The 26,985-nt window shown below is 35.5% G+C and overlaps 1 protein-coding gene across 2 annotated transcripts in view; it reads right to left on the bottom strand.

The window, feature by feature from the left end:
* The window catches only part of TBC1D22A (TBC1 domain family member 22A), a 175,410-nt gene that overhangs the window by 101,372 nt on the left and 47,053 nt on the right, over positions 1-26,985 (bottom strand). For both annotated transcript variants that reach the window (XM_040549067.1, XM_040549060.1), the window contains exon 9: positions 10,408-10,517. In XM_040549067.1, the coding sequence (XP_040405001.1) occupies positions 10,408-10,517 (110 nt within the window). The remainder of the gene's footprint in view (positions 1-10,407; positions 10,518-26,985) is intronic.

Here is a 26,985-nt window from a genome sequence, read left to right as displayed (position 1 = left end):
TTCAAATGTGGATAAGAGCTAGAAATCATGAACATGGATGCTTACAATTCCAAAAGCTGATGCTGTAAATTTTATGTAGCAGATTTTTATTCTAAAGCATAGCGATAGCACAGGATATTTTGTATAAAACATAGAGAACAATGTGTTATACATAAGTATTCAGAACCAATTACATGCAGATTTGTTCTCTTTCTGAAAATAGTACTCAGTGACAGGCTAGAAAACTGCTATTATTGGCTTCCAAAGAGAAAAAGGCTCCATAAGAACTTCTGAAGAAAGCTGTCGTGAAAAAAAAACAAACATTAGTCCTTGGATAAATCCTACTGATGCCCTCCATTTCTCTTTACTCAAAGTCCTAACTGGCTTATTATAAACCTAACATATTTGTTTGCTGGGCCAGAAGTTCCCCCACCCCGTTTTAAGAGCAGTCAGCAGTAGATGACTACAAGACAGGGTAAGGATACAGCAGGTAAGCCTGCAGTCATATATTTGCAGCATGTTTTCAAAGTTTCCAGTTTGTAGCACTGAGACTTCCCTAACTCAAGGTGGTATCTTTGTAATTGAAGTTATTTAAATACTTTCCATCAACCAAACTTCAAACAGTTCAGGTTTTATATCCGCGTAAAATGTTTTCCATCCTTTGAAAAGTAGCTGCCTTAACCACTCCGTATTTGAAGCCTTAGCAGCTTTATCAGATGCTATCTAGGTCTTGCATCAGAAAAGATGGAAAGCAGTGACTTCCTATTCACCTTCTTCATGCAGCTTTTTATCATTTTAGAGACTTCTGTCCCACACAACATCCATGTCTCCAAATTGGAGATGCACAGATATGACAGATAGACCAGTGGATAGGGAATTGGCTGGATGGTTGCACTCAGAGAGTAGTGGTCAATAGCTCAATGTACAGGTTGAGTCCAGTAATGACTGGTGTTCCTTAGGGGTCAGTATTGGGAGTGGTATTATTTAACATTTTTGTAGGTCTTCCCTGAGCCTCCCCTTCTCCAGACCAAACAGTCCCAGCTCCCTCAGCCGCTCCTCATAAGACTTGTGCTCCAGACCCCTCATCAGTTTCATAGCCCTTCTCTGAACAAGTTCCAGGGCCTCGATGTCTTTCTTGTAGTGATGGGCCCAAAACTGAACACAGTACTCGAGGTGTGGCCTCACCAGAGCAGAATAAAGGGGACAATCACCTCCCTGGTCCTGCTGGCTACACTATTCCTGGTACAAGCCAGGATGCCGTTGGCCTTCTTGGCCACCTGGGCACACTGCTGGCTAAATAATCTGTCTGAGGTCAGATCACCAATACCCAAGATACAGTCCTTGACTACTCAGATTAAATCTACCCAGACCCATATAGAAAGATTATAGCAGTTATGCTTTTTTACGTTTTAACTATTCCAACTGTTGAACAGACAATAGCAGACACGCTTCAATTAGTGTTACATCACAATAATGGGACTAACAAAACAATTATGTTAATTACATTCCAACAGTGAGTAGTTACAACACCTTTATTGCATGAGTTGGTTTATTAACTTCCTGGGATGGTTACATTGTTCAATAAAATGTATTTTTTTCCTTCAGGTACTAATAAAGCCTTCAAAGACTTCTATGAAGAAGCGTTTCAAACAGGACTTTGAAGATCTGAAGTTCCTTTGGAAAAGGAAGAGTAACAAAACAGCACTATATTGTATATGTTTTTCCCTCAGAAAAAGTCTTTTTATTTACTTGAATGATTCTATGATTCTAAGCTGCCCTTAATGCTATTCATCCTTAAGAGTAATTTACGTGTATGCTCTGTAAGAACACTGTCTTGAATTGAGAAAGGTTAAAGCTGCTTATAGAAAAATTTCTAGACTCTTGTTCTACTTAAAATTGTCTCCTTCATTTTAAGTTTAAAACAACATTTACTCTAACAGATTACATAAGAAAAATAGAAGCAGACATCTGAGCATGAATACAGAAAACACCCTAAATAGAAGCTCCTGTTGTGACCATACTTACACAGAAGAATTTAGTCTCACATATGACACACAGATAAACAACAGTTAGGGACATTATTTGATAAGTAATTACTACAAATGCTAAGGCTGTCCACTTCTCATTAGAAGAAAAGCTATGTTATAATCCTGAATAGGCCCAAATGCCCGCCTTGATTGCCAAACCTGCTTCTCACAAAATGTCTCATGTTTATACATTCACTATTTATACCTAAAGTTGAAAAGATTTTAATTTTAAATTGTTCATAGTAAGAAACAGCCTTATGGAAGCGTCTGATATTGAAAAGAGTAAGAGAAATCCCAAAGTATCATATATCCATCAGAAAAGCAGTCTTCACTCAATAATAAACTCGCTGTCAGCAAGACAGAGCAGTCTGTCTGCAGTCATCAGAAGCCATCCCTATAATTTTATGTGTTATCATTCATAAAATTTTACAACTCAACTTGAATTTTTATTCTAAAATAAAAAGTTGTTACTTCTATAAGTAATTTAAAGCACAATTCTGATGAAGCAATCCATTCCCAACCTTTTTCTTTTCCTTTTTCTTTAAACTAGTCACAGTTTAAAGAGAAGAAAAAAAGACTATGTTTTCTCATTCTCAGGATACAACTTGGACAAGGCACTGTCATAAAATGAACAATCTACATTTCTGGAAATTACTAAACAGCTATTACCATATAGAAGTTCTGTCTCACAGATGGAGTTACAGTGCTAGTAACTGCAGGAACAAATATGTAGATGAATATGCAGCTCAAACGTTAGGAGAGCTACATACAGAAATAACAACTGCTAGCATTCTTGACAGGACTCCCACATTTCTAGAACTTGCATTTCTGCTGTCATCAGGATCTGTTTCAACAGGAACTGGAGCATGACTGCAGTACTGTCTTTCAATATCAGCTATACAATGTGCGTAGAGACTCTCTTAGTGGAGGTGGCTTGGAAGACTGGCCCACCAATGTCCACATTTTCCCTGAAGACACCATATTTGGGGTGCCACGTTCAGCTGAGGAAGGTGGGAAGAAAGAGTACCTTCTTAATTTACCTAAGCTAAATGGTACGTTGGGCTGAAGCATATCCAGAAATCCTAGACGAGCTATCATTTGGTGCTCGCAGGTAGACCCTGTGGTACCTGTGATAAAGAAATTTGACTGGTGCATGAAAGCACACATGCAATACACACAAGGTCCACCAGGGAGGTGATCATCCCCCTGTACTCTGCTCTGGTGAGGCCGCACCTCGAGTGCTGTGTTCAGCTGTGGGCCCCTCACTACAAGAAGGACATCGAGGCCCTAGAACATGTCCAGAGAAGGGCTATGAAGCTGGTGAGGGGTCTGGAGAACAAGTCCTGTGAGGAGTGGCAGAGGGCACTGGGGTTGTTGTGTCTGGAGAAGAGGAAACCCAGGGGAGACCTTATTGCTCTCTACAGCTACCTTAAAGGAAGGTGTGGGGAGCTGGGGGTCGGCCTCTTCTCACAGGTAACCAGTGACAGGACTAGAGGGAATGGCCTCAAATTGTGCCAGAGGAGGTTCAGGCTGGAAATGAGGAGACATTTCTTCTCAGAAAGAGCAGTCAAGCATTGGGATGGGTTGCCCAGGAAGGTGGTGGAGTCACCGTCCCTGGGGGTGTTCAAGGAGAGGTTGGATGCGGTGCTTAGGGACAGGGTTTAGTGGGTGATATCAGTGGTAGGGGGATGGTTGGACCAGATGATCTTGGAGGGCTTTCCAACCTTAATGATTCTATGATTCTATGATTGTATAATGAGAGAGATAAGAGGTAAATGCTGACACTTGCATGCTGATTACTTATATATGTATATCTTGGCTAATAAGCCCCATATTCGCAGACAACACATCTGCAATTTATCACAACCATAAACTGGCTAGCTAAAACTAGTTCAGCTATGAATGCCTAGCTACTTCAATGAAATGCAGACATGATCAAGACACTGGTCTTGCAAGAGTTTAATGAAAAGAAAGAAAGCTATCATTGACCTCTTTTTCTTAAAAATAGCCCTTTGAAAGGCCCTGTGAGGAATTTTCAGAAGTACTTGTACTAGTTATTTCTGTATGGACTTCTCAACTTCCTGAGCTGAGATATCTTAAGATAAGTATCAGTTCCCACAGACCTTTGAAAGATTTTCCAAACAGCACTCCATCCATCCATTTATAGCTCAGACCTGAGGCACAGGTTAGCAACAACTTTCCATAACTCAGAAGCAAGAGACAACTCTCCAGGAACCTCCTGGCAGACTATAAATCTTACTATTTAATCAGCCACAGAGATAGCTAATATACACCTCAGTACAGTACAGTTCCTGGAAATGAATTATTTCCCCTTTATTCTAAAAATTTCCAGGCCCTGATAAATAATGATATTAAAATTTTATTGCTATTTTTAATACATCTGGTTAGGCCATTATGCAATGCATATATTTCCCCTTTGGTTATTTTATTACCATTACACTTGAACATAAAATGAAGAACTATACTCAATTTTATACATGAATATCACGTTTTCAGGTGGCACAGATCAGTGTGAACTTTTTACTTGAATGTTAATGGGACTCTGTTGAGGAAAGTGTTATAAGAGATGACATAATAATGAAAAAAAGCTAATTAAGACAGATGGAATGGAATGTCTACATAATTGACAGGAAATAATACTTGTGGGATAAGTTCTAGTTTTCTCAAGTCCACAGCCATTATTCCTACAGAGGAAAATGTAGAAGTACTCACACATCACCTACAGTTTATAAGTGTTCTAAAGAAGACTGGCTTTATCACAAGCTGGGTGGACTGACACCCCAAACACTTTTACCTTTTGATTCTTCAACTAGAAATGCAAGACAAAGTAGTTTGGGTAATTAAACAGGTAGAAAAAACTACAAATACGTTACTTGCAATATGAACGTTCCTACCAAAATATTGTTACTTACATTAATTATAGATCACAAATGTGAAAGTCTCAAATAATGTGTTAAAAATTATCAAGTGTGATTTTTTTAGACATATTTTGCACGTGGCCATGCACACTCTCAAAAATTTTTTTTTATAAATCAGTATTAGAGTATTTTGAAAGAATACAGGCTGGAGACAACCTGGCTGGCAAGGACTTCTGTGAAAAGGACCTGGGAATCTTGGCAGACACATGCAGCATGAGCCAGAAGTGTGCCCTGGCAACAGACGCCAGTATATCAAGGGAAGTGACCATTCCCACTGAGCACTTACTGTGGAGTTGGGCAGGAACCTCTGCAGACCATCTAGTCAAACCCCTGCTCAGAGCAGAATTGCCTGTAACAAACTGCTCAGGCCACAAGCAGTTCAGTTTTGATATCCAAGGATGAAAACTTTACAAACTCTCTGAGCAAACTGCTCCATCACTTTTTAAACATTAAAAAAAAAAAAATTCACTGTAAAACATTTTTTTTAATTCCAAAACCACATCTAGAATACCACTTCCAGTTTTAGGGACCCCAATGCAAGAAAACCATCAACAGACTGGAGCAAGGGCAGAGGTCTGCCAAGGTGCTGAGGGGGATCAAGTGCATTCCCTACGAGAGGCTGAGGAAACTAGAGTCCTGGAGAAGGTTTCAGAGGTACATAACAGCAGCCTGCTAAAACCTATGTTATCAAGATGACAGAGCTTAGTTTTCTAACAGCAGTGTGTATCAGGAAGATGAGAGACAAGCAGCATAAGTTGAAACAAGAAATGTTCCACCTCACTGTAGGGAGAAACTTCAACCAGAGGACAAGACAAGCACTGGAACAGGTTACCCCCACAAGGGGATTGTACAGTCTCCATCCTTGAATGTTTTCAAGACCAACTGGACAAAGCCCTTAGCAACCCCATCTCAGAGCTGAACCTCTTTTGAGCAGGACATTGAACTAGATGACCTCCAGAGGCCCCTTCCTATCTCAATTATCCTATGAGCTCATGATTTTGGAAGTTGTCATTTGTTTTCCTGAAATAAATATGGAAAGCTGCAGGGAGTTGTAATCCTTCTGGCAGAAAAGTTAAAGAAAAAAAATGTAGCACATAGCCATGAAACACTGAAGAAGAAACCCATTACTGCATACAGTCATCCAAAATTGACCGCTGTGAGACACTATAAGAAGCTAGTGATTAACAGATTAACAAACAACAGAAAGACAATTTTTGATTAAAAAAAACTCCAGTAATCCTATTTAAAACATTTTTCAATCAAGTATGTTTTCTAGCCTGATAAGTGCTAGCCTGATGTATGTGTAGCCACTCAGGAGACTATAACTAGACAGAACAAACTATGCAAAGTAATTTGAGAACTCAGAATAGATTAAACTACTGTGCAATATCAAATATTAACTGCTGAAAAAGTTCTGCAAAAGAAAAATGAGAAATATTATTTCTGCCTGGAGCTTAAGACACATGCATAGACACCCCTGAAAAAACAAAGCAGCTTGACTTAATCTGCTAAAACAACAGATGATTTGACCAAATTTTTTATGTCTTCTTTAGACTGAGAACTGCAAGAATGTCACAAAGCAACTATCATGCTGCTCAACGCACACGCTGTTGCTTATTCCACAGGTCCCTGTGGTTCAAATATGTGCTGTTATATTTTAAATACAGTCATATTAGAAGAAAAGGGGTAGGGAGATGAGTGAGGAAAGGAGAAGTCGTAGATACTATCAGTAGCAAAACTACACCTAGGAAAACATATTTCTTAATAACAGCCTTCACACTTCTGGAATCAAAAAAATGACGCTGTCTGGATGGGATGAAAAAAATAAATGAGTTTTCTACTAAAAATAACAAAGGACTACAAATACATTCATTTTTGCATTATTCTCTTATGCTCAGGAAGGACAAACTTGCAAGAAAGGTACTGACAAATGGACCCTAATTGTTATCATAGTATATATCCTTTAAACTTATCCAGTCCCGGTAGGCCAACATCAAATGGAAAGCCTATATTCATCAGTATATTATGGTGATTCTACACAGATTCTTAGATTGCAGTTATCACCACAACATCACACATTCCTCTTCTCTAAAATTCTTGCACCATTTATTCAGGCATCTCAGACAAAATGTAAGTAGCCACACATGTGTCTCTTGCAATATATTTTCACAGAAAACAAGAAATATTAGCACTGAGCTTGTTTAGGATTCCCCTTGTTTTTTTATGTCTGTTTTTGTCTTTGTTACGGCTTTGTGAGAGAGAAGCGGTTTTTGCTGGTTGACTGTAAAGATATTCTATTATGCACAGTAAATCAAATGGAAAAATACTAAGGGAGGAGTCAGAACAATTTTAATGACTATTTCCAAGAAACAATCAGCAGCAGCTTTACTGAGTAGCAGAGAGACCTACAGAGGATGTTCTAGGTTACTGTATATCGGCAGCATGCTTGACAAATTGAGAATCTACAGCATTTAAAGTAAATCCACATCTCAGCTGCCGTGAGCCTGCCTTGGCCCTACTGTGTAGTTCTACTCATGTCTTTGCTATGGTACTAGTTTAAAGTATTCAGCCCTTGAACTAACCAGTGCTTTTGTGTTTAGTTGTGTGGTTCAGCTCTGTGAATCAGCTCACAATAGCCCTCAGCAAGAGATCAGACTGGAGATCAGGTGCAGGAAGGTGCACAGGTTTATTATAGTTTGATATGAATCAGTTTATGAACTCTGGGCATGGTTTAATGCTAAATTTAATGATTCCAGGTTGCCTTGAAAAGGGTGGTCCCACCGACCCCATACCCACACAGTCCTTGACTCCTTCCAATGAATGGATCTTGCAATATCCAGAATGCAAGTCAGCTCAGTAAAACAGTCTTTTCCCTCTTTTTTTTTAATCCCTTCCCCTCAACATGCTCACTTCTAGCTGGCTTAGTTCTCCCAACCAACTCATTCTGCACCATGACCCCTCCATTTGACCAGCAAAATGGTGTCAACACAGAAGGACACAAAAGAGTAGAATGCGAGGGAAAAAAAAGAAGCAAAACCTTTCATTTCAGCAGCACTCTGCAGTTGCAGTGAATTAACTGTAACATCATTAGTCACACCACTACCATAATCTTTCAAGCCTGCTTTTGATAGATGAGTGCATCTTTGAATACATCCAATTGATAATCATTCCATTAATGCAAGAGCTTAAATTTTTATCAGTGCAGTTTAATTCCATTACAATTATTTTCAATAATTTGTTTATCAGTACTTGATGTTTTTGTATGAAAACAGAGTTTTAAGGAGAAATGATGTCATCTCTGAATTTCTTTTTCCAGAAGAAAAGCAAAGCAGCAGCCCTACAACAGAAGATGTTCCAGAAACAGGAAAAATTGTAGAATATGTTGGAGAGGGTTTCCATTTCTTTACTTGTCTTTCTTCAAGAAGATTTCAAGTTCTGACTTTTAGTTTGATATGTGGTCAAATATTTTGAAATTCTGTTTTGAGAGATTGGAAGATGAAAAGCAGCACGGGGATCAATATGACAAAAGGAATATGTTTTTCAATGATGCTCCACATAAAATTGAGCTAGCATTCACTTGACCTTTAACCAGGAGAAATACATTTAAGATACCCTCAAGGAAGTTTAAGTCTTCTGTTTCTCAACTCAATATCATAACAAAAACAAATTTCACTAAAGAGTTTAATTTCACAAGATACCTTAGCCAATGAAACATTCACATTCAAACATACATGCCAGGCAAGAATACATCAAAGCACTCTACGATGAAAGAAATATCTACCAAAAAAAATACTATCAAAATAAAGAACCTGGGTAACATGAATTTAGCTTCACTAATAACTACAGCTTCATTTCATATGAATTTTTATTGTTACTCACATTTCATGATGATTTACTAATGATTGGAGGTAGTCACTTTCCACACACACAAATTCAACCTCCATGGTCTTCACTACATTAAAACCACTTGGAGAAATAAACTCTTAAATTTTCAAACACTTGACTAAAGCATTTAAAAAAATAAGAAAATTACATGGGCCTTACCAAAAGGACTGAATCCATTAAGTACTGTAGAAGCACTTTTCCATTACCTCATCGTTTAAGAAAATGTTAAGAATAAATTAACCAGAGTTTTGCTATCCCTGTAACAATTTCTATTGTCACCAGAATAATACTGAAACAATTTCAAAGCAAAGATCTTCCACATTATATGAGTAGCTCATTTGAAAGCAGGGAATAATCAGAAAGAGATGGTATGAATATCACTTAAAAAAAGAAAAGAAGGAGCAGCAATGTGCTAAATAGTTGTAACCGTAATTTATTTCCTAATCAGCTCACTGAAAACAGCAAATGAACCCTGACTGCAACCATCTGCCTACTGAACATTGCTAACATTCTTTGTTGCCAGTGCAAAAGAGAAATCAACACCTTTCAGAAACTTTCACATCTCTATCAAAGGTTGACTTTGGTCCCATCACAATCCAGAAAGTCACACTGATTATTTTCTTGCATATATTCTGACTTTCAAAAGTCAGATTATGTTTACTTTTTAGTAAGATTCAAAACGTTCATCTCAAATGAGACAGATCTGAAAAACAGGTATTAGATACATACTATTTTTGATGCCTATAGCAACAAAAAGCCTATAAAACTTAATTCAGTAACTTCTTTGTGAAGTCTGAAGTATCTACTTTACCATGCATCAACACTGCAGCATGAAGTGTTTCAAAATGCTAAATATCAAATACAGATGTTTGGACTACCATTTAATCTATGCCAGATTGTATTGAATCGTCCTTCACTTAAATACAAGATGTTCAGCTGCATATTTACTATTTCTTGTAGATCCTTCTAATCTTTGCGAACTTATGTACCAACTAGTACGTAGACACAAATCCTCCACTCTAAGTCTGTTACTTGAAGCACTTAAAAAATTGCATCCACAGTTACAGCTTCCCCATGTCAAAAAAAAATCAGGCAACACTCAGTGAAGTAGCAGAAGTATCAAGACTCAAACAGATGTTTTAAAATATGAAGATAATTTCAGAAACTAACAAGACGGCAGTTGTTAAAAGGTCGCTATATCTATCACTTGAAAATGATTAAATATAGAAGCCAGCTTTTCAGAACCTCAGCAGGACTATTTTAGTTGGAGACTTACGTAAATAGTCTCCACAATTGGTGACTGAGCTGTGTAACATGCCTCTAGAATTGGAGATTTTGACTCTGATCTAGCACATCATACTGCAATGAAACATGTAGACCTTTTGATGAATAAAACAGTTGAGCAACATCTTCTTTTCTAATACTATGCCAAACTTGCAGCAGATTTCTCCAATGGGAAAATGTACTTCTCCCCTGTTTTTCATAGAAGTATTCTTTCTCAACAACCTTCAAGTAGTTCAAAGCCATGACATTAATCAGTTATCTCCACTACTTTCAGACAGGAAAAATCAATTTACCTGAATGCCATCAAGCAACTTGCTCATGCACCAATAACTGTCAGCTTCTATGTTCTGCAGCACTTCTTCAGGCAGACTGGAAACATCAAAATTTTCCACTTCTTCTTCTTCTGTTTCAGGAAAAGAGAGAGAAAAAGACAAGTCAATGAAGTGCACAGAATAAATAAAGCAAGGATGAGGAAAATAACTGAAAACAAAGACAAGCACCACTTATCTTCTAGTCAGAAACTTCAACGCACGTTTACTTAAACAGTGAATAAATGAATAATTTATTGCTCAACTGTGTCATCTAATGGCTTTAAATGTTAATGAATACTTAATTTCTTGCAGACTGTGAAAATCTCAAACCATGCCTGGTTAACCAGAATTAATATATAATAAATTGCTTCATTCTAGACACTTTACACCTGGAAGAGGATTATCAGAAGCCCTCATACTATGTATGAACAATCTCAGCAGAACATCTATGTTTGCATCATATGCAGTAAAATATGTTGCACGCTTTAACAGAAGAAACCCCCAAAATAAACCTTATAGAAAGTCAGCAAAATGATTTAAAAGCTGACTATAGCTTTTCAAGGATAATTTGTTTGTTTCCAGGTAAGCATTTGGAATCTGAAGGAAATCAGACCAAAGGAAACAGAATATTTTTTCCCTCCAAAAAAAGATTCTCAATACTGGAAAAACACAGAACCCTCGAGGCTGTCTAACTCACGGAAATTGAGTCTTTCTGTTGTCACAACAAAAGAATATTTAAAAAAAAAAATCTTTAATTGCTATGAATCAGAGTTTTACCACTTAGGCCAGATCACTTAATTTTAAAACATGGCATCTGAATTAATAAAGAGTATGATATACTAAAGAAGGAATTACTTCCTTTACACAATTGCAAGACAGGATAGGATAAGCACTAAGAGAACCAAGACTATGTATTACCTTACAACTCCTCTATTCTCTATCTCAAATCTCTGCAGTATGTTGTTACAGAAGCCTACGGACATCTTTAGGTTATCATATTTGATTACAAACTTAAAGCACTTACTATTCAATTGGCGATAGCCATGAGCAGTCTAACATACAAGTGATTTTATCACTATTCATAGATTATCAGAAGCAAGGCGTTACCAATGTATTCTGGCGTGCACTGCCTGAGGGATCATTGTTTTTGGAATATGAAATGTTAATAGCTATAGGATGAGGAGATTAGGTTGTGCTAACAAAATATTAGTTAAGATATTGGAAAACCTGCTGAGTGGAAAAAAGGATTATAGCAGGGACCCCATAAATAAACGCACACGATGATCCCAGAGGTACCAGGACTACGAACAAGGTACCAGTGATCAGTTACTGGTTATTAAAGGAATGCCACCTTTGCATTGCAGTACAGTTTCAAAAACCCAGACTGCAACAGAAGACCAACAAACAAGTATCCAACGCATCTAAGATTCCTATGTAATAAACTCAGATATAACAGAGACTTGCAAAACAGTGAAGACCAAGTAGTAGACTCAATATCAAGCTTTTTAATAACAGATCCTTTCACAAGTAAGAAACTCCTTACCCCACTTTAGCAGCATATTCTCAGAAAAAGAAGGGCAAAAGCCCCACAAATCATCATCCTCCTCCCAGCAAAAGAAAGCAAATTCTGACAATTCTTTGGGAGAACGTGATCAACACTGTCTGTACCTGGGAGGTAACAATCCCTTCGACATCCTTCTCCTCAGTTCCCATCCCCTTCTTTACTAGGTTCCCTTCATTGACTTGTGTTTATTTCAATCCAAACCCTTCAGAAAAATACGTTAAAAGAAAAGTCTGGAGTATTACAAAAACCAGAAGGTTTTTTTTCAGGTAGAGATGCTCAAAAGTGCAACGGAGATAACAAGAAGGCAAACAGATGAGCAGTAAGAAAAAAGATTATATATTAAAGAAACTAATATATATATATATACACTAATATATATAAAAGAAAACTAATTCAGATCAGACGAGTAACTAAGGTGATGTACATTTGACAAAATTAATCCAAATAAAAATGCCAGTTCTGCAGCTCAAAAATGAGACAAGGGAAAGGTCCCTTGCAAATTATCATCAGTGTCAAAATGTCCTTTAGCAAGTCCTCTGTAACTCAGAATACCCACAAGACATTCAATTTAAGAAGTCAAGTTTCATGTGAACCTGTGCAAAATTAATACTAAATATCTACCTATCTCCCTCCAACATGCTCTGCCTTTAGATTAAAAACAAACAAAACACACACACAAATAACATGAAAACCCCACAATTTTCAAAGAAGCCCTTTTTAACAGTTCAGAAATCAAAATCAAGGATATCAAGGACGAATATTCCCTTTAATTTAAAAGAGAAAGACTTTTCCAGGCAAAATATTAATAAATAAATTTAAAAAGAATGATGTATCCTCTACAGCAGGAAAAAAAAATAAGGGTATGTCCTATATATGCTAACTCATAAAAACTTTTTACAGTTTTACCATTTATATTTACTACATATTCATAAGTCAGCTCACTGCGTAAAGCTGCTTAATACTTCTAATTTAGTTTTCAGAAAAGGAAAAAGTGTGACTCATTCTTTCTCTGCCTAACAAGGTCTGAAGTAAAACAATAAATGAACCCCTATTCCTCATATAATTTATATAAAATTAAAGTATATATGGAACATTATTCCTCTAGAAAGAAGCAATTTTCAGACACTGTTTCACTAAAGATTTGCAAAAGGAATGGGCTGACAACTACTTCGATGACTTGTTCCTTTGCAAATTTCCTGCCTTTGAGCACCTTTTCTTTTCATGATCCTGCTATCACATTTCTGAACAAAAAGGAACTTACAAACTGTAAGTACAACACAATAACTCTTCTACAGGTACTCATGAAAAGATAAGTAAAAAAAAGGATTTTTATCTTCTGTTTCTCATCTTACTTATCTTAGCTCTTTCTTACCCTGCTCTTCCAAAATCTACCATTTCACACTATAGACTCATACCAGGATATAAAACAACACAAAAGCTTAACATACACCTAACCATCAAAGGTGGGCATCTTCACCTCTCTTCACAGCCAACAAAGAAAAACAAGTAGTTACAGAGGATTATCTCACTCTAAACCAGAATCATAAAATAAATCAGATGAATCACATCCCAAGCAAACCCTGTTTCTCAGTGTTAGCTGTAACTTGAGCTTAACATGACTACTGCAGAATGCAGACCTCGAAAGTCTGAAATTAGATGAAATAAAACTTCAATGGCCCATCAAAGGACTCCCCAACCTGTGAATGAACGACCAGCAACAAAGAAAAATGATAAACTGCAAAAGAAAATTAATTTGAGAAACAAGGTTGAAGGAAATTGGACAGCAAAGACATCCCAGTATTAATATTTTGGAAAAAAAAAAAAAAATTTCTAATGGTTCTAGTAAGAAAGCACCATCAAATCAGAAAGATTATGTTTCATGAAAATAGAATGTAACTTCTGAGAAACATTTTCCAGTGTTTCCAACGATTCCTCATCATTACAAGTATGTTCACCAAGCACAAAAATGAATGTCAGAAATCAGCCTTTTTCAAAAGCACATAGGTCTGATATTAAATTCATTATTCTAGATTCTAATATTCTAGTATTCTTATATTCTAATATTTTATTCTAATATTCTTATATTGTAATATTTTTATTATTTTACAGAAAAGAGAAATTGTATAATTTCAATAGAAAGGCAACTATTAGCAAAAAGCATAGGTAGCATTTAGGAATCATCCAATTCTTTCACTAAGAGTCCATAGTTGCTAAATATACTTTCACAGACCGACACGAACAACTATTATGGAAATAAAAATAGCCCTATTAGGAAGTACTCGTCCAGTTTTCTTGTTCTCATTTTGCTCTCTCTCCCTTTGGAAGAGACATCCAAGAACATCACGATTTCCTGTGGCATATACTGCATTTTCACAAGCCTCTTATATGTAAAATAAGTTTCCAGGATTTTTCACATGTTCTTTAAATATATAAGCTACTTCCAGTCCAATTTTCATTCCCATTGTGCTTCTCATGCTGCAGAAAGAAAGTAGTCTCATCTAATGTCAGATAATAAAGTTTTGAAATACAGAAAAAAAATCTCCTGATGAAACGTGTTAAGACACCTCCATGTATTTCAGCTATATGCTAGTAGTCCTTACTGGCTACTACTAAGGCAACTGTCAAGCTTTAGCTTATAGCTCTGCATCCAAATACTTCAAAAAGTCAAAATATGGAGAAATATACTAAGTTTTCTCATTATATTGGCTAAGAAGTATATTTTTTTGAATACTTTATATTCATCAGTAATTTTTGAGTAAAATGTGGTATGTGGTGTCTCCCCACAAAGAGATACATAGTGGAAGTCATCCAGATACTAAAATCTAATAAAGAAGGCAAAGTATCATGAAAGACAGAAAGGGAGCAAGTGATCACTGACCTGCAATGGTTGCTGCATTTTATTATGGAAGCTCAAAATTGACTCTGAATATTTGAATGACCCACACAACTACTGAAATAAAAACAGGACACCAAAGATAGGACACCTGTTTTCATTACAAGCTCCAATTAAGGAATATTTGATTTGCAGAATATGCAAAGTACCAGTTTACATATTAAGCATTTATTAGTGTAGGCAATAGTGCAAAATGCTTCCTTTTCTTTGAGGTTTTAACTATCATTGCACGTAACTTGTAGTGGGACAGGGAGGGGACTTACTTGGATGAAGACAAACACACTTGAGATGTTTTCCAAAAAAAAATAAAATGAGCAAAAGGGATTAAAGAACAAACAACAGAAGAAGCAAAAATAACAACCTCAAAAGTACACGAGATTAGATATTATTGCAATTTAGAAACTTTGTTTAAAAACAGAATCACAAATTCTGGTTTTAGATAACTTCAAATTTGTTTTCAATGACTGAAATCTGAACAGACAGTATCATAAAGATTAAATAACAAGAATATGGGGAAAAACAGCAGGCAAACGTGTACATGTATAAATAACTTGGGGGGGGGGGGAAATCACTGCATAAAAAGACCTGACTTCAAAGTCTCCCGGCAACATTTCTCATTTTCTTCAGTTTCCTGTGGAGATTTTTATCGTGTTATCTATGTAATTGTAGAAGACAGTAAAATAGTTGCCTGGAGGAAAATTGCTGTAGCATAGAGTCAATGACATACTGATCTGAATATGTGCATTGCTGTAAGCATGGAATTAAGTGTTCTTTACTGATTGCCATTGTACATTTCTGAAACTTCCCACAGTGTATAAAAATAAGTTTTTCTAAATAGCTTTAACTGGATCCACTCCCAAAGGCAGTAACATAAGGATTAAAAAAAAAAAAAAAGTATTGAAGTATTAATTACAACTAGTTATACATTTATTTCCCAATGACAACAGAAAATAAACATGCCGAACAGATGATAATGGCTTCTATCCATTCAAAATAGGTTTCAGTATGAGGTTAAGCTTAGGCAATAAATTTGGTACAATTTGTTCAAAATGAGAAAAAGAAGTTCATATCTGATCTCTCACTGTCTTTTAAATGCATTTGATTTTTTCTAAAAACTGCTTGAATTTCACCACGGGTAAACGCATCTGCCATTACAGACAGATGGAATCACACAATACGTATTTCTACATTAATTAAACAACTGGAAAAATTTAACTTTATTTATGAAGAAATTCTGTGCAGAAATAAACCTAAAATACTGAAAACTCAGGTGAGTTCACTAGAGCGGGAGTTAGGGGCCAAAACGGATGGTGGTATAAGAAAGATCTGAAAGTGGTAAAGCCCAAAACAGATCTGATAGAACACCGATGACTTATGATTGTTCTTCATGTACATTTGGTATACAATGTAATACACACATAAATGTTAGAAACATTACTTCTCCAAACATCTTAAAACTGTTCTCTCTTGCAGCACTAATGTGTACAAACTTAATTCTCACATAGTGTACAAAAACTGCCGTAGATTTCAAGTCCAAACTATATAGCTGTTGCAATCATTTGCAAGGAAATCATTATGACCTTACATGCAGAGGTGCTTGTCTGTATAAAGTTCACAGTATTTTGTTGTAATCTACTGTAGATGTCATAGCTTCAGATAGACTTACCTAAAAGTTACCAGCGAAGTAAGCAAATTACAAAATTATACAGATATGATTGCATTCGGAGGTGCACAACAATATCCCCACATCTAGACGATCTTAAATATTCCACTTCAAACTCAGTTTTCAAAGACTTATAAAAGAGCTATTCAGCCATTGCTGCACTAAAGCAACATTTTTCTAAGGGGATCAGGACATAATAGAACATTTAAATGTAAATTATTTCAGTAACAATTACCTAATTAAATATTTACATAACCACATCAATATCTCCCATTGAAAAAAATCCTAATTAGGTATTTATCTGATAGAAATAGCTTTTGAGCTGTTAAGGATTAATTACCAAAGAAAAAACTTCCCTGTCTTTGTGATACTGAAGTCACAAAGTTAAAATTAAAAAATATAAAGAACCCAATCATCTCATCCATCCAGACTTAGGTAAACATAACGTTATTGCATTTCAAATATTCCCCTATTACAAGTCATGTTCTCACACAGCCTGTATTGTTGAGTCTGTTTTGACGCTGTTATTAATCTGACACTTGTTTTCAGTTCATCTCTTACAATTTCCTAAAGATGTAATAGGAAGCAGGATAAATACCTTTACACATCAGTATAAGAATGATGTTTTCATCATTAATCATTTCACTTTATTAATATTAATTTTCCAAATAATTTTACAGTGTACGGGGAACGTTATAATCTCCATTGACCTGGAGAAGAAAGTAAATCACCTTCTCCAAAAACACTGTAAGCTTGATTACTTTGACCTAATTTCTATGCTCATCAAAATTAATGGATGACCCTGCAAGTACTCTCAATTTGTTCTATCACAAAGGAGTAAATATTTCATATACTTATTCTCTAATTCCAGACTGCATAACAGTAATCAGTAAATCATCCAGAGAAGTCCTTTAGTGGGTCTGCATGCTTGCCAGGAAGATTTTCCACTCAGGCTTTTCTAGACCAGGTTTTAAAAGCAAAAATATTTTTTCCCCAAGAAGTAGTCCAAAGCTTGACATTAGCTTCTGTTCATAACCCATTGCACACATCTACACAGAAATTGGCTTGGTTTGGAGAATGTTAAATTTATGTGAAACACAGGGAAATTATCAGCTCATGTTGCAAATGAAACAAAAGGCATATGCTCCCCATAGGCTGCACATAACTGAGATTACAGCTCAGTAATTCAGACGAGAGAAACGTAACAAGTATTTATTGCTTCAACAGCCCTACCATGAAAAAGAGTACCAAAGAGAACCAAATAAACCATGTGGCACCAACGGGTCTTTCACCCACAGAACTTGCATAGCACAGAATACAAGACTGGCAGCCAGACTCCTTCACAAGTGAGAAATCTGGCCGGTAAATGCAATTTATACTCAGAAAAAAAGGTTAAGATGGATCCCTGAGTATGACATCATTGTGAGACAGCAGTATTCAAAGCTTTTAAGATGACAGCTCTTCTCAAAAAAAAAAGTGTTTCAGCAACGATGAAGAACACAACGCTCAGTGCATATTCTTCTCAGAGCAATCACTTCAATGGGTTTGTTGCTGTCAACCCAAACAGACTGCCAGAGGGAAGTGGTGCGTGTGATACCAAATTAGGGGACTAGTAAGTAATTAGCATCCAATATGCATGACGAGCACAGGATGCTGATGAGCACTTTCACAGAATGCCTGATAAGGGAGTTTCCTGAGAAATTCAAAAGGTGCTTGGAGAATAGGAAATGAAAGATTAAAGGTTGAACTTGTCTCCCAAACCACATTTTTTAATTACCTAGTTTGTGCTTATCATTTAATTTTTTTTTAAGCATTGAGCCTACGCATACACATACACACAAACATTCAGAGCAGAGAACAAGAATGGGACAAGAGTAAACCCCGGGGTGGTCAAAGAAGCCTAAAGCAAGGCCCAGGAACAGGGTTCAGAGAATACACTAAAAAACATGAGAGGAAAAAAGGAAGGAGACAATTTTTTTTGTTAATAACAAACACAGCTAAAGACAGGAATGATAACAGTCTTTAAATATGCAAAAATTAACTGCTGGAAAAAAATTATATCTACTCAGTGATTGGATAAAGTAATGGGTTTCAGCTGCAAGAAGAGATTTAGATCACCAGATACCAGCAAGAGACGGCGTGATAGGGGCGAGGGAGATCACAGCAACAAACACACTACGCACGGCTTCTGGTGCCAGACTCCCTGCAGCACAGGACAAAAAAAGCACTATGTGGAAGTCAGTGTAATGCCTGTTTCCATGCTGGAAACTTTTAAAATGACAGACCGCTTTTCTCCTAGATACAGTCGATCCTAACTTGGGGTATGACATTGCCTGGGATAACGTCTTCAAGTCCTTTTCAGCTTCTGCTGACCAATGACATGAATGTAGTATTTGTGGACAGGGTAGAGGGCAGTGACTATGAAAACACCCCAAAATTTTGCACGGCAATGGATCTAAGGTAAAGAAACATGACAAAAAAATCAATTAAAAAAATCTAAGATCAGATTCACACACCAATACGCAGTGGTATCTGTATAGACACAAAAATGACAGATCATTTTTCTCTTCAAAGTACTTCTATAACACCTTCAGAATATTGCAAAGAAATCTGAAAATTCAAAATTTAATTCTGCAGATGAACTGTTTTGTTGCATTCAGTGTTACTAGTTATGTTCAGTTGAACTACACACTGATATACTAAACTAATGCTTTTTAAAGAGTCCCTCACACTAATAAGGAAAAAGAATTACATTTCATGGAACTCTAGATAGAGCTGTTTACAAAATGTATGGTTCATTCACTCAAAAACACTTCCAAACTTCTAGTAACACAAGTTACATTACAGTAAGAGAACCTCAGTCAGATGCAACGAAGGTTCTCTTTGAACATCAGAAAATTTTCTGGGTATGGAATTACAGAGAATTGAAAAGACAGTCTATGTCTTAAGACAATGCTATTAAATACAATAGCATTGTATTTTTATAACGGGAAATCCTTTAAAAAGAGTCTATAAATTAATACACAGATTTAAATAGGAATTATTTACTGGAGTGAAGAAAGTAACCTTATGAAGGCCAAAATGTAATTATAAGTTCTAAAAACAGTCCGTGTATCTGCATATGGAAGGATGAATTTAACAAGTATTAAGACTTCTTACCTGAAACTGTCAAAAAAAAGAAACTGTCCTGCACTTAATTACTTATTATTAAAAGGTGGTTAAAGAGAACTCATTTGAATAATCCTATAAACACTAATATGTTTTAATACATTACGTAGATAACTTTAACAAGGCTAAAGGTTTAACTCGAATAAATATAAAAGTGGTAAAAATATTCAAGAAACTGTACGTGAACATAAACATTTTAAAAACTTCACAGGTTCAATTTTTTCAGGGATGAAAGACTGAAAAATTTGTCACTCCCAAGTAAGCTCAACAACAATTTACATACAACAATAACTCAAAGTAAGAATAAATTCACATCCTCATGGGAAAAAAATGTTTTAACCTACTACTACCATTCAACTGAACATCAAAATAAATTCTCAAACTAAAAGAAAAATGGATGGCAGAGGAAATAACTACTTTTCCATGACATCCTATGCACAAGCCTATGATTGTGGCAGTTTGCTGCAAATCCAAGTTCTACAGTACTGGCCAAGTGTCCTTACAAAATAAGGAAGCACATCCTTTTCATTATATCCCACATCATTACAGCAAATAAGGAAGAAATGCATCTAACAAACTTACTGCCTTATTTAAAACAGAACATACGAGTACCATCCATTACTTGTACCTTTTTTTTTTTTTAGCACAAATTGCCAGATACTGAATTTTAAAAAGCATATTTGAACAGGATGAACTCTGACTGCAACGGTTACAGTACTTCTTATATTCTTTAACTGCTGAGTACATTCCTTAACTACCTTACTTTGCTGCAATTTATAAATTTCCCCGAGAAACTGTAATGTTTACCTGTGGGGAAAACAAACCAATTCTGCATGCTTTTCTCATGATATTCAAACACATTTTTACATACTATATAGGTATTTATCATTAAATGACACAACATGGGTATATCCTTTCTCTAGGAAAAAAAAAAAAAAAAACTATAGCTACTCAAAAATAGTTTAGTTTACGTCTTTCCTATGTAAGTGTAAGAATGGCAATGTATTTCAGTACAACTGTAATTTAAGGAAAGCAATTCTTTATCTCATAATCAACCAAAGACAGAACATGTAAATCAGTTCAGAAATGTATCTCTAATGACAATTTATAAGTCAAGAAATTGAAAGAGATGTTTTGCTGTTTTTTTTTGTTGTTGTTTTGTTTTTTAATAAAAACCAATGTGCTACAAAAGCATTAAACATTTTCTGTTACTATGAAACTGATTACTTAATCATTTTCTCCTTCTTTGGCCATTGGTTTTCCTAAGTACTTAATTTTTCACTTCTGTTTTATAATATCCTTTTTACAGAATATGGTAGAAATTCAAAATTTCAGATTTCCCAAATTAGTAACAAGCAAAAAATCCCCCTGCTGATGAAAAAAGATCAATTACTTACAAAAGATGTTTTTACTTCCCTGTCCATGACTGTAATGAAATTGTATTTAAACTGCAAGCAAAGCCTATTCAATTAAAAACAATTTCACCATACAGATTTCTGACAACTGTATTTGAATTGGTTTGAATATTTTAAAACATTAACCATACACGTTATTTAAAATGAAAGAAAAAGCTGTTTATAACTGTTTAAAGTGCTGAGTCATCTTAATTTGAAAACCTTCTCATAGATCTTAAGTTGTTACTGATCTGCATCAACAGTATTTGAATGTTAAGCTCCTGACAATTTGTACAACATGTTATCATTGCTTAAGTAATTCCTCTTCTTTTAGCTTTTCTTCCTGTGAGCTCCTTCATAATAAACCCACAAAGTTGTGATATTTGGACAACAAAAGCCATTAAAGTCATTTCCCAGTCTGTTCGAAAGCATGCTTGAAAAGATTTAGATCTGCAAGTATAAACATCTCTGTGCTTCTGCACTATAAAAGATTATCATTAATTATAACTATATGGAGACCGTGGGGAGAGTAAAAGGAATGCACAAGCCAAAACTAAAATACACAGCTCCCTTCGGAATACATGGCTCTCCCATAGTTACATTAATTGTAATTAACTTTCTTCTTCTTCACAATTTTTTTCCTTTTTACAGCTGCAGAAATGTTTTGGCATCTCTTCAATCCCATTTAAATTCTTCTACCATTATTCAAGTTTTTGTTTTTCATTTATTCTCATGATGCAATATTTCCAGTTTGTAGTTTCAAATAAAACACTTTTCAGTAAACTCTCACGACTTCCTCCCAGTACGAGAATATTAGTTTTGTAATTGTTTTCTGAAATGAGACAGAATAATCCACAGAAGATATTTCAATCTTACCAGAAATCTATTATTTTAAGGCAACATTCATATTATCAGTTTCATTATTTTTTTAATTTTTTTTTTTTAATTCTAGGGGTATACATCAAACATCACAAAATAACACACCTTTTTTAAACATTGATGTGAAGGCTGGGCCACAAGTTGTAACATATGTAACAGTATTCTCAAAATACTCTTTATTCAGATGATACGGAAGCATGTAGATTAAAAAAATATGACAGGAAGAAAGAAAAAGGAAAAAAAACCTCAAACTCTACTTGAAAATATCTGCACTCACAATAACGAGCAGAACAGATAACAGGAAGCCACAGGTATATGGAAGTCTAATCCAGTTATTTTTGCTTTAACAGCCATAAGAAATTTCTGTACTAGAACAAGGTATTATGTTAGGAAGAGTAAGAAGGTAATCTTATGCTTACAGACATAAATGATTCAAAAAAAAAAAGTATATGAAATGGAAGTTGGCAATTTTTCAGTTACTATCTCATGCCACCAAAGAAAAAGATCACAAATTTTCATTTAATTTTCTATATAACAAGAAAGGCAGTCATACAGCAGCATCTTTAAGATAAATACAACGAATTCAAATAGTGATACCTGGAAGTAATTACTACCAGTCAAGAGAAATCTTAAGACTGATAAATCCCCGGTTTTGACACCTAGCTTAATCTCTGAGCTAGTGTTTGCTCCTTCAGTAGTTGCTCTTACAGCTTATCTCCATATCCAATCTTTCTTAATCCCTTTGGACACTTCTTTAAAAAAAAAAAAAAAGCTTGTCACCAGAACAGAGATAAAAATGTCTGTTGCTTACCACACTTTCAATAAAAATACAGCAATATAAGTACAAAAACACTGCTTTGAAATAATTATTTAGGTAGGTTAAAGTGACAGCTTCGGGGTTCAGAGTGCACCTACTTCAGATGTCACTCTGAAAATGGAATAGCGTTTTCTAACATTCCAAGTCTGAATTACTCAGATATTTTCTTCTTTACTACATGGAAGACATCCCTTTTTATTTGAAGACCTACCAAAATAATGCCGACATATGCAAAAACAGACAAACAAAAAAGAAACATTTGATTTTTTGTTTGTTTGTATTTAAGAATATTTTCCCCTCTCTCCTCCCAAAGGAAGAAAAAGTTTCTTTTTAATATAACAAAAATCTCCTGTGAAGGAATATTCATAACAAATCATTTATGTTTTTTAAGTTGAAATGCCTGAGCAACTTCTAATACACTCAGTACAAATCTACCATTTTCCATTTTGTCTAACTTTTCTGTTCTATTCCTCTTGTTATCATAGTTAGCTACATAGAATGCCTTTTTGCTGAAGACAATTTAAAAGCCTAAGAAAAGTCTAAGAGACTAAGATATCCTTTTTTTTTTTTTTAACAGAAATTCATAAGACACTATGAGCAATGAATACCATTACTCAAAACATTAATTTTCTCTTAGGTAAAGAACTAAAAATAACAGGCAATTCAGCAGTTGGATATACTTATTAGAATAATTTTAATGTCTTTTCCACTTTTGACAGGAGCTGTTAACCACAGCCAGCAAAATTTAACTTTGATTAGGCTTATTCCAATTCTGATAGCTCAGTGCTTTTTTAAAAAAGTATCCGATGAGAAGTTTTATTTAAAGTGACTTAATTTTTCCCTGGCAGATAGTGAAGCTACAGGAACATCCTATTTCCTCAACTATAACACTCTTATAAGCTAAATGTTCATCACTATTACTACCATACTTCTTTAATCACACTAAAGAGGATATTTTATTATAGTCCACACTTCATTCACAATTTTCAGCATATGCCAGTTCATAAGAATAAAACTTCTCAATTTCCAATTTATATGGTTATGTGAATGAGTTTCAAGAACTTGATTTTGTTTTAATGGACTTCAAGTTGACTGGAGTTTTCTCCATTCCTTTACTCTGATGAGACTTCAAACACTTCGGTTATAAAGATCGATGGAACTACTTCAGAAAAATTTAGTTCATAGGAGATGTGACAGAAGTAACGGTAAAAGCAATTCCACATATGATAAGACAAGCAAATAATATGGCAAAGCTTAGACTGCTTTGGAAAGCAGAGATTTCTATTCATTCTGTCCAGATACACAGAGATCTAGAAGAGCTGAAGCCTCAAGCAGGAATAGGTACCTTAAAGGAGGCTGTAGCGAGGTGGGGTTTGGTCTATTCTCCCATGTGCCTGGTGACAGGACGAGGGGGAACGGGCTAAGGTTGTGCCAGGGGAGGTTTAGGTTGGATATTAGGAAGAACTTCTTTACTGAAAGGGTTGTTAGACATTGGAACGGGCTGCCCAGGGAAGTGGTTGAGCTGCCATCCCTGGAGGTCTTTAAAAGATGTTTAGATGTAGTCCTTAGTGATATGGTCTGGTGGAGGACTTGTTAGTGTTAGGTCAGAGGTTGGACTCAGTGATCTTGGAGGTCTCTTCCAACCTAGATGATTCTGTGATATCTTGAGGTTCTGAATATAACTTTGAGTTCCTAAACAGCAAAGTCAACTATAAATCTTACCTAAACAATCCAAGTAATTGTAAAATAAAAACCTCTGCATGTTCAAAATAGTCAAAGCAAAAATAAAGACTTTCAGGGGAATTAACAAAATGAATGTTTATGCATCTGTTTTTTCTCCCTCCCCCCTTTCTTTCTCCCTCCCCCCCCAATTTTTTAAAATATCCTTGAAGTTGAAACTGATAACTACAAAATTTATATGCAAAGTGCTTGATCACAATTATTTGTAAAAATGTGTTCAGTCTCAAATTTTTCTCAAAAAAAGCCTGTTAAGTAGACCATATATCCAACATATCAGATGAACCATTAATTAGCTTGGAAATTTGACAGTATGTTTAAGAGTGAAAACAAAATTGAAACAAAGGTGTATGAGACGGATTTATTTTTTAAGAGTACTGTCAATTGTAATAACAATAGAGATCATTAAAGACAGTAATAGAAAGTAAATATGCTAGAAATGCAGATTACCATAGCCTACATCCATCTGTTGAGATGCTTTTATGAGTACTTCCTAACTTAAGTGAAAAATAAGCAGTATTCATAAAGACTTCTTATGAGGGTGCAGCTTAATAAAGCAGTGATAGCAATCTAAGATTTACCTGGCATTAAACAGAGATCTTGCTACTCCCTCCTTTCCTAACTTGCTCTTATCCCCCTATCAACACTGATATTCACCTCTGATCCCATAGATTAAATTATTCATTTTGTTTTGGGGCTAGTTTCCTGCCGGTTTAGCTGAAGCACCAAGCGATAAGACAAGGAGAAATGGCTTCAAGTTGCACCAGGGGAGGTTTAAGTTCGGTATTGGGACAAATTTCTTTACTGAAAGTGTTGTGCAGCACTGGAATAGGCTGCCAGAGAAGTGTTTGAGCCACCATCCCTGGTGGCTTCAAGAAATGTGTAGATTTAGAACTTTGTAGCATGGTTTAGTGGTGGACTTGTCAGTACTATGTTAAAGGCTGGACTAGATGATCTTAGAGGTCTTTTCCAACCTGAATGATTCTATGAACTGGTCCACTGTGCTAGAGAAATGTCAATATTGACCAAAAATGGGAGACAGGAATGCAGGTTTGTGGTTGGAAAAGAGGAAGTAAAACTACCCATTTTGACAGCAACTAGCCCCGTTTCAGCTGGGTGATCTAAGCACACGGCAAACAAATCCATTTCAGTCCACCTAAACTTGATTTGGAATTACTCAAATATGCAGCTCCACTGTTAAGTTAAAAGAGCGGTAAAATGAAGGCAAGGTACATTAACCTCTTGAAACAGCAACTGGAATGTGGAAGAAGATGAATTCTACAGCATGTATCACTCAATTGAGTTCACACAGTTCAAAGCCCTTACTGGGAACCCAATATATCATTGAATTAAATACATATAGCAATATACTATCACACAACTACACCAAACTGTTACCTGTGCGTGTGTGCTCGGCTGTTCATTATTAACACCTTCTCAAAGTTACTTGATTCCCAAGACATACCAGTAGCACGAAATGGGTTAGAAAAACTAGCTAAAATTCTATTAATTAAATAGATAAATCACCTCATTTTGACTGAAGTAGATTCAGAGAGAGGTTATGCAGATACACTCATGTATTTGGTACTAAATGTCATCACTTGGCTTGCAGTAGGTTGAACAACTAGGGAAAAATAGTAGTGAATAAACTCTGTTACTAGAAAGCCACACAAAGTGCATACCTGGCTAAAGCCCAGCTGTATTTATTAGTGCTTTTACTAGTACGCCAGGTGAAAAAATAGTCCTTAATTGAAATAGTTATACAGCTCTAAGTCAGAACTAAATGCTCACTACAGGATTAGTCAAATTGGAAGTAAGAAATACACCAGCAAGTCAGGCTGAAAGATATAGATGATTTTTTCCAAGTAAAGAATATCCAAATATAAAAATGAAAGGATCAAAAGATTAAAGACAATTTTTAGTTCGTTGCCATCCATTAAAAATCATCTGCATTCCACAAGTCCTTCCATTGTATTTGCCTTCCTTCATCTTCCCCTCATTCCCTGAGACTTTAAAAGTTAAGCATAAGATGTCCTCTTTAGTACTGTTCACATATTCCTTACGGTTCTGTTTACAATGCCTCCAAATATACTGCTTGATTAACTGACCCTAGACCCAGCAGTATATTATGGCACTGCTAGCTGACAAATAATTCAAACAATTCACGACTAAGTTTTCACATGGATTCTCCTACTTGACTACAGTCAATAGGACATAAAATAGTAAAATTTCTTTGCCAAATTAGGCCTGAAAAACTTTATTAATAAAGAAAATTGCTTAGACATTTGTGTATGGTTCATTTTTCTTGAGTGAGACATACATAAAAACAAACGAACAGCTGAAAAATACAGTCTAGCCAATTGCTTCAAAAGAGTACTAAGGCCTTTTTAAAGCACTAAAAACACTAAACTTTGTTTGCATTTTTATCTCCTTTGATGCAATGCA

Source organism: Cygnus olor, chromosome 1, assembly GCF_009769625.2.
Source record: "Cygnus olor isolate bCygOlo1 chromosome 1, bCygOlo1.pri.v2, whole genome shotgun sequence".
Lineage (NCBI taxonomy): Eukaryota > Metazoa > Chordata > Aves > Anseriformes > Anatidae > Cygnus > Cygnus olor.
This window is presented reverse-complemented; position numbering and strand designations above follow the sequence as displayed.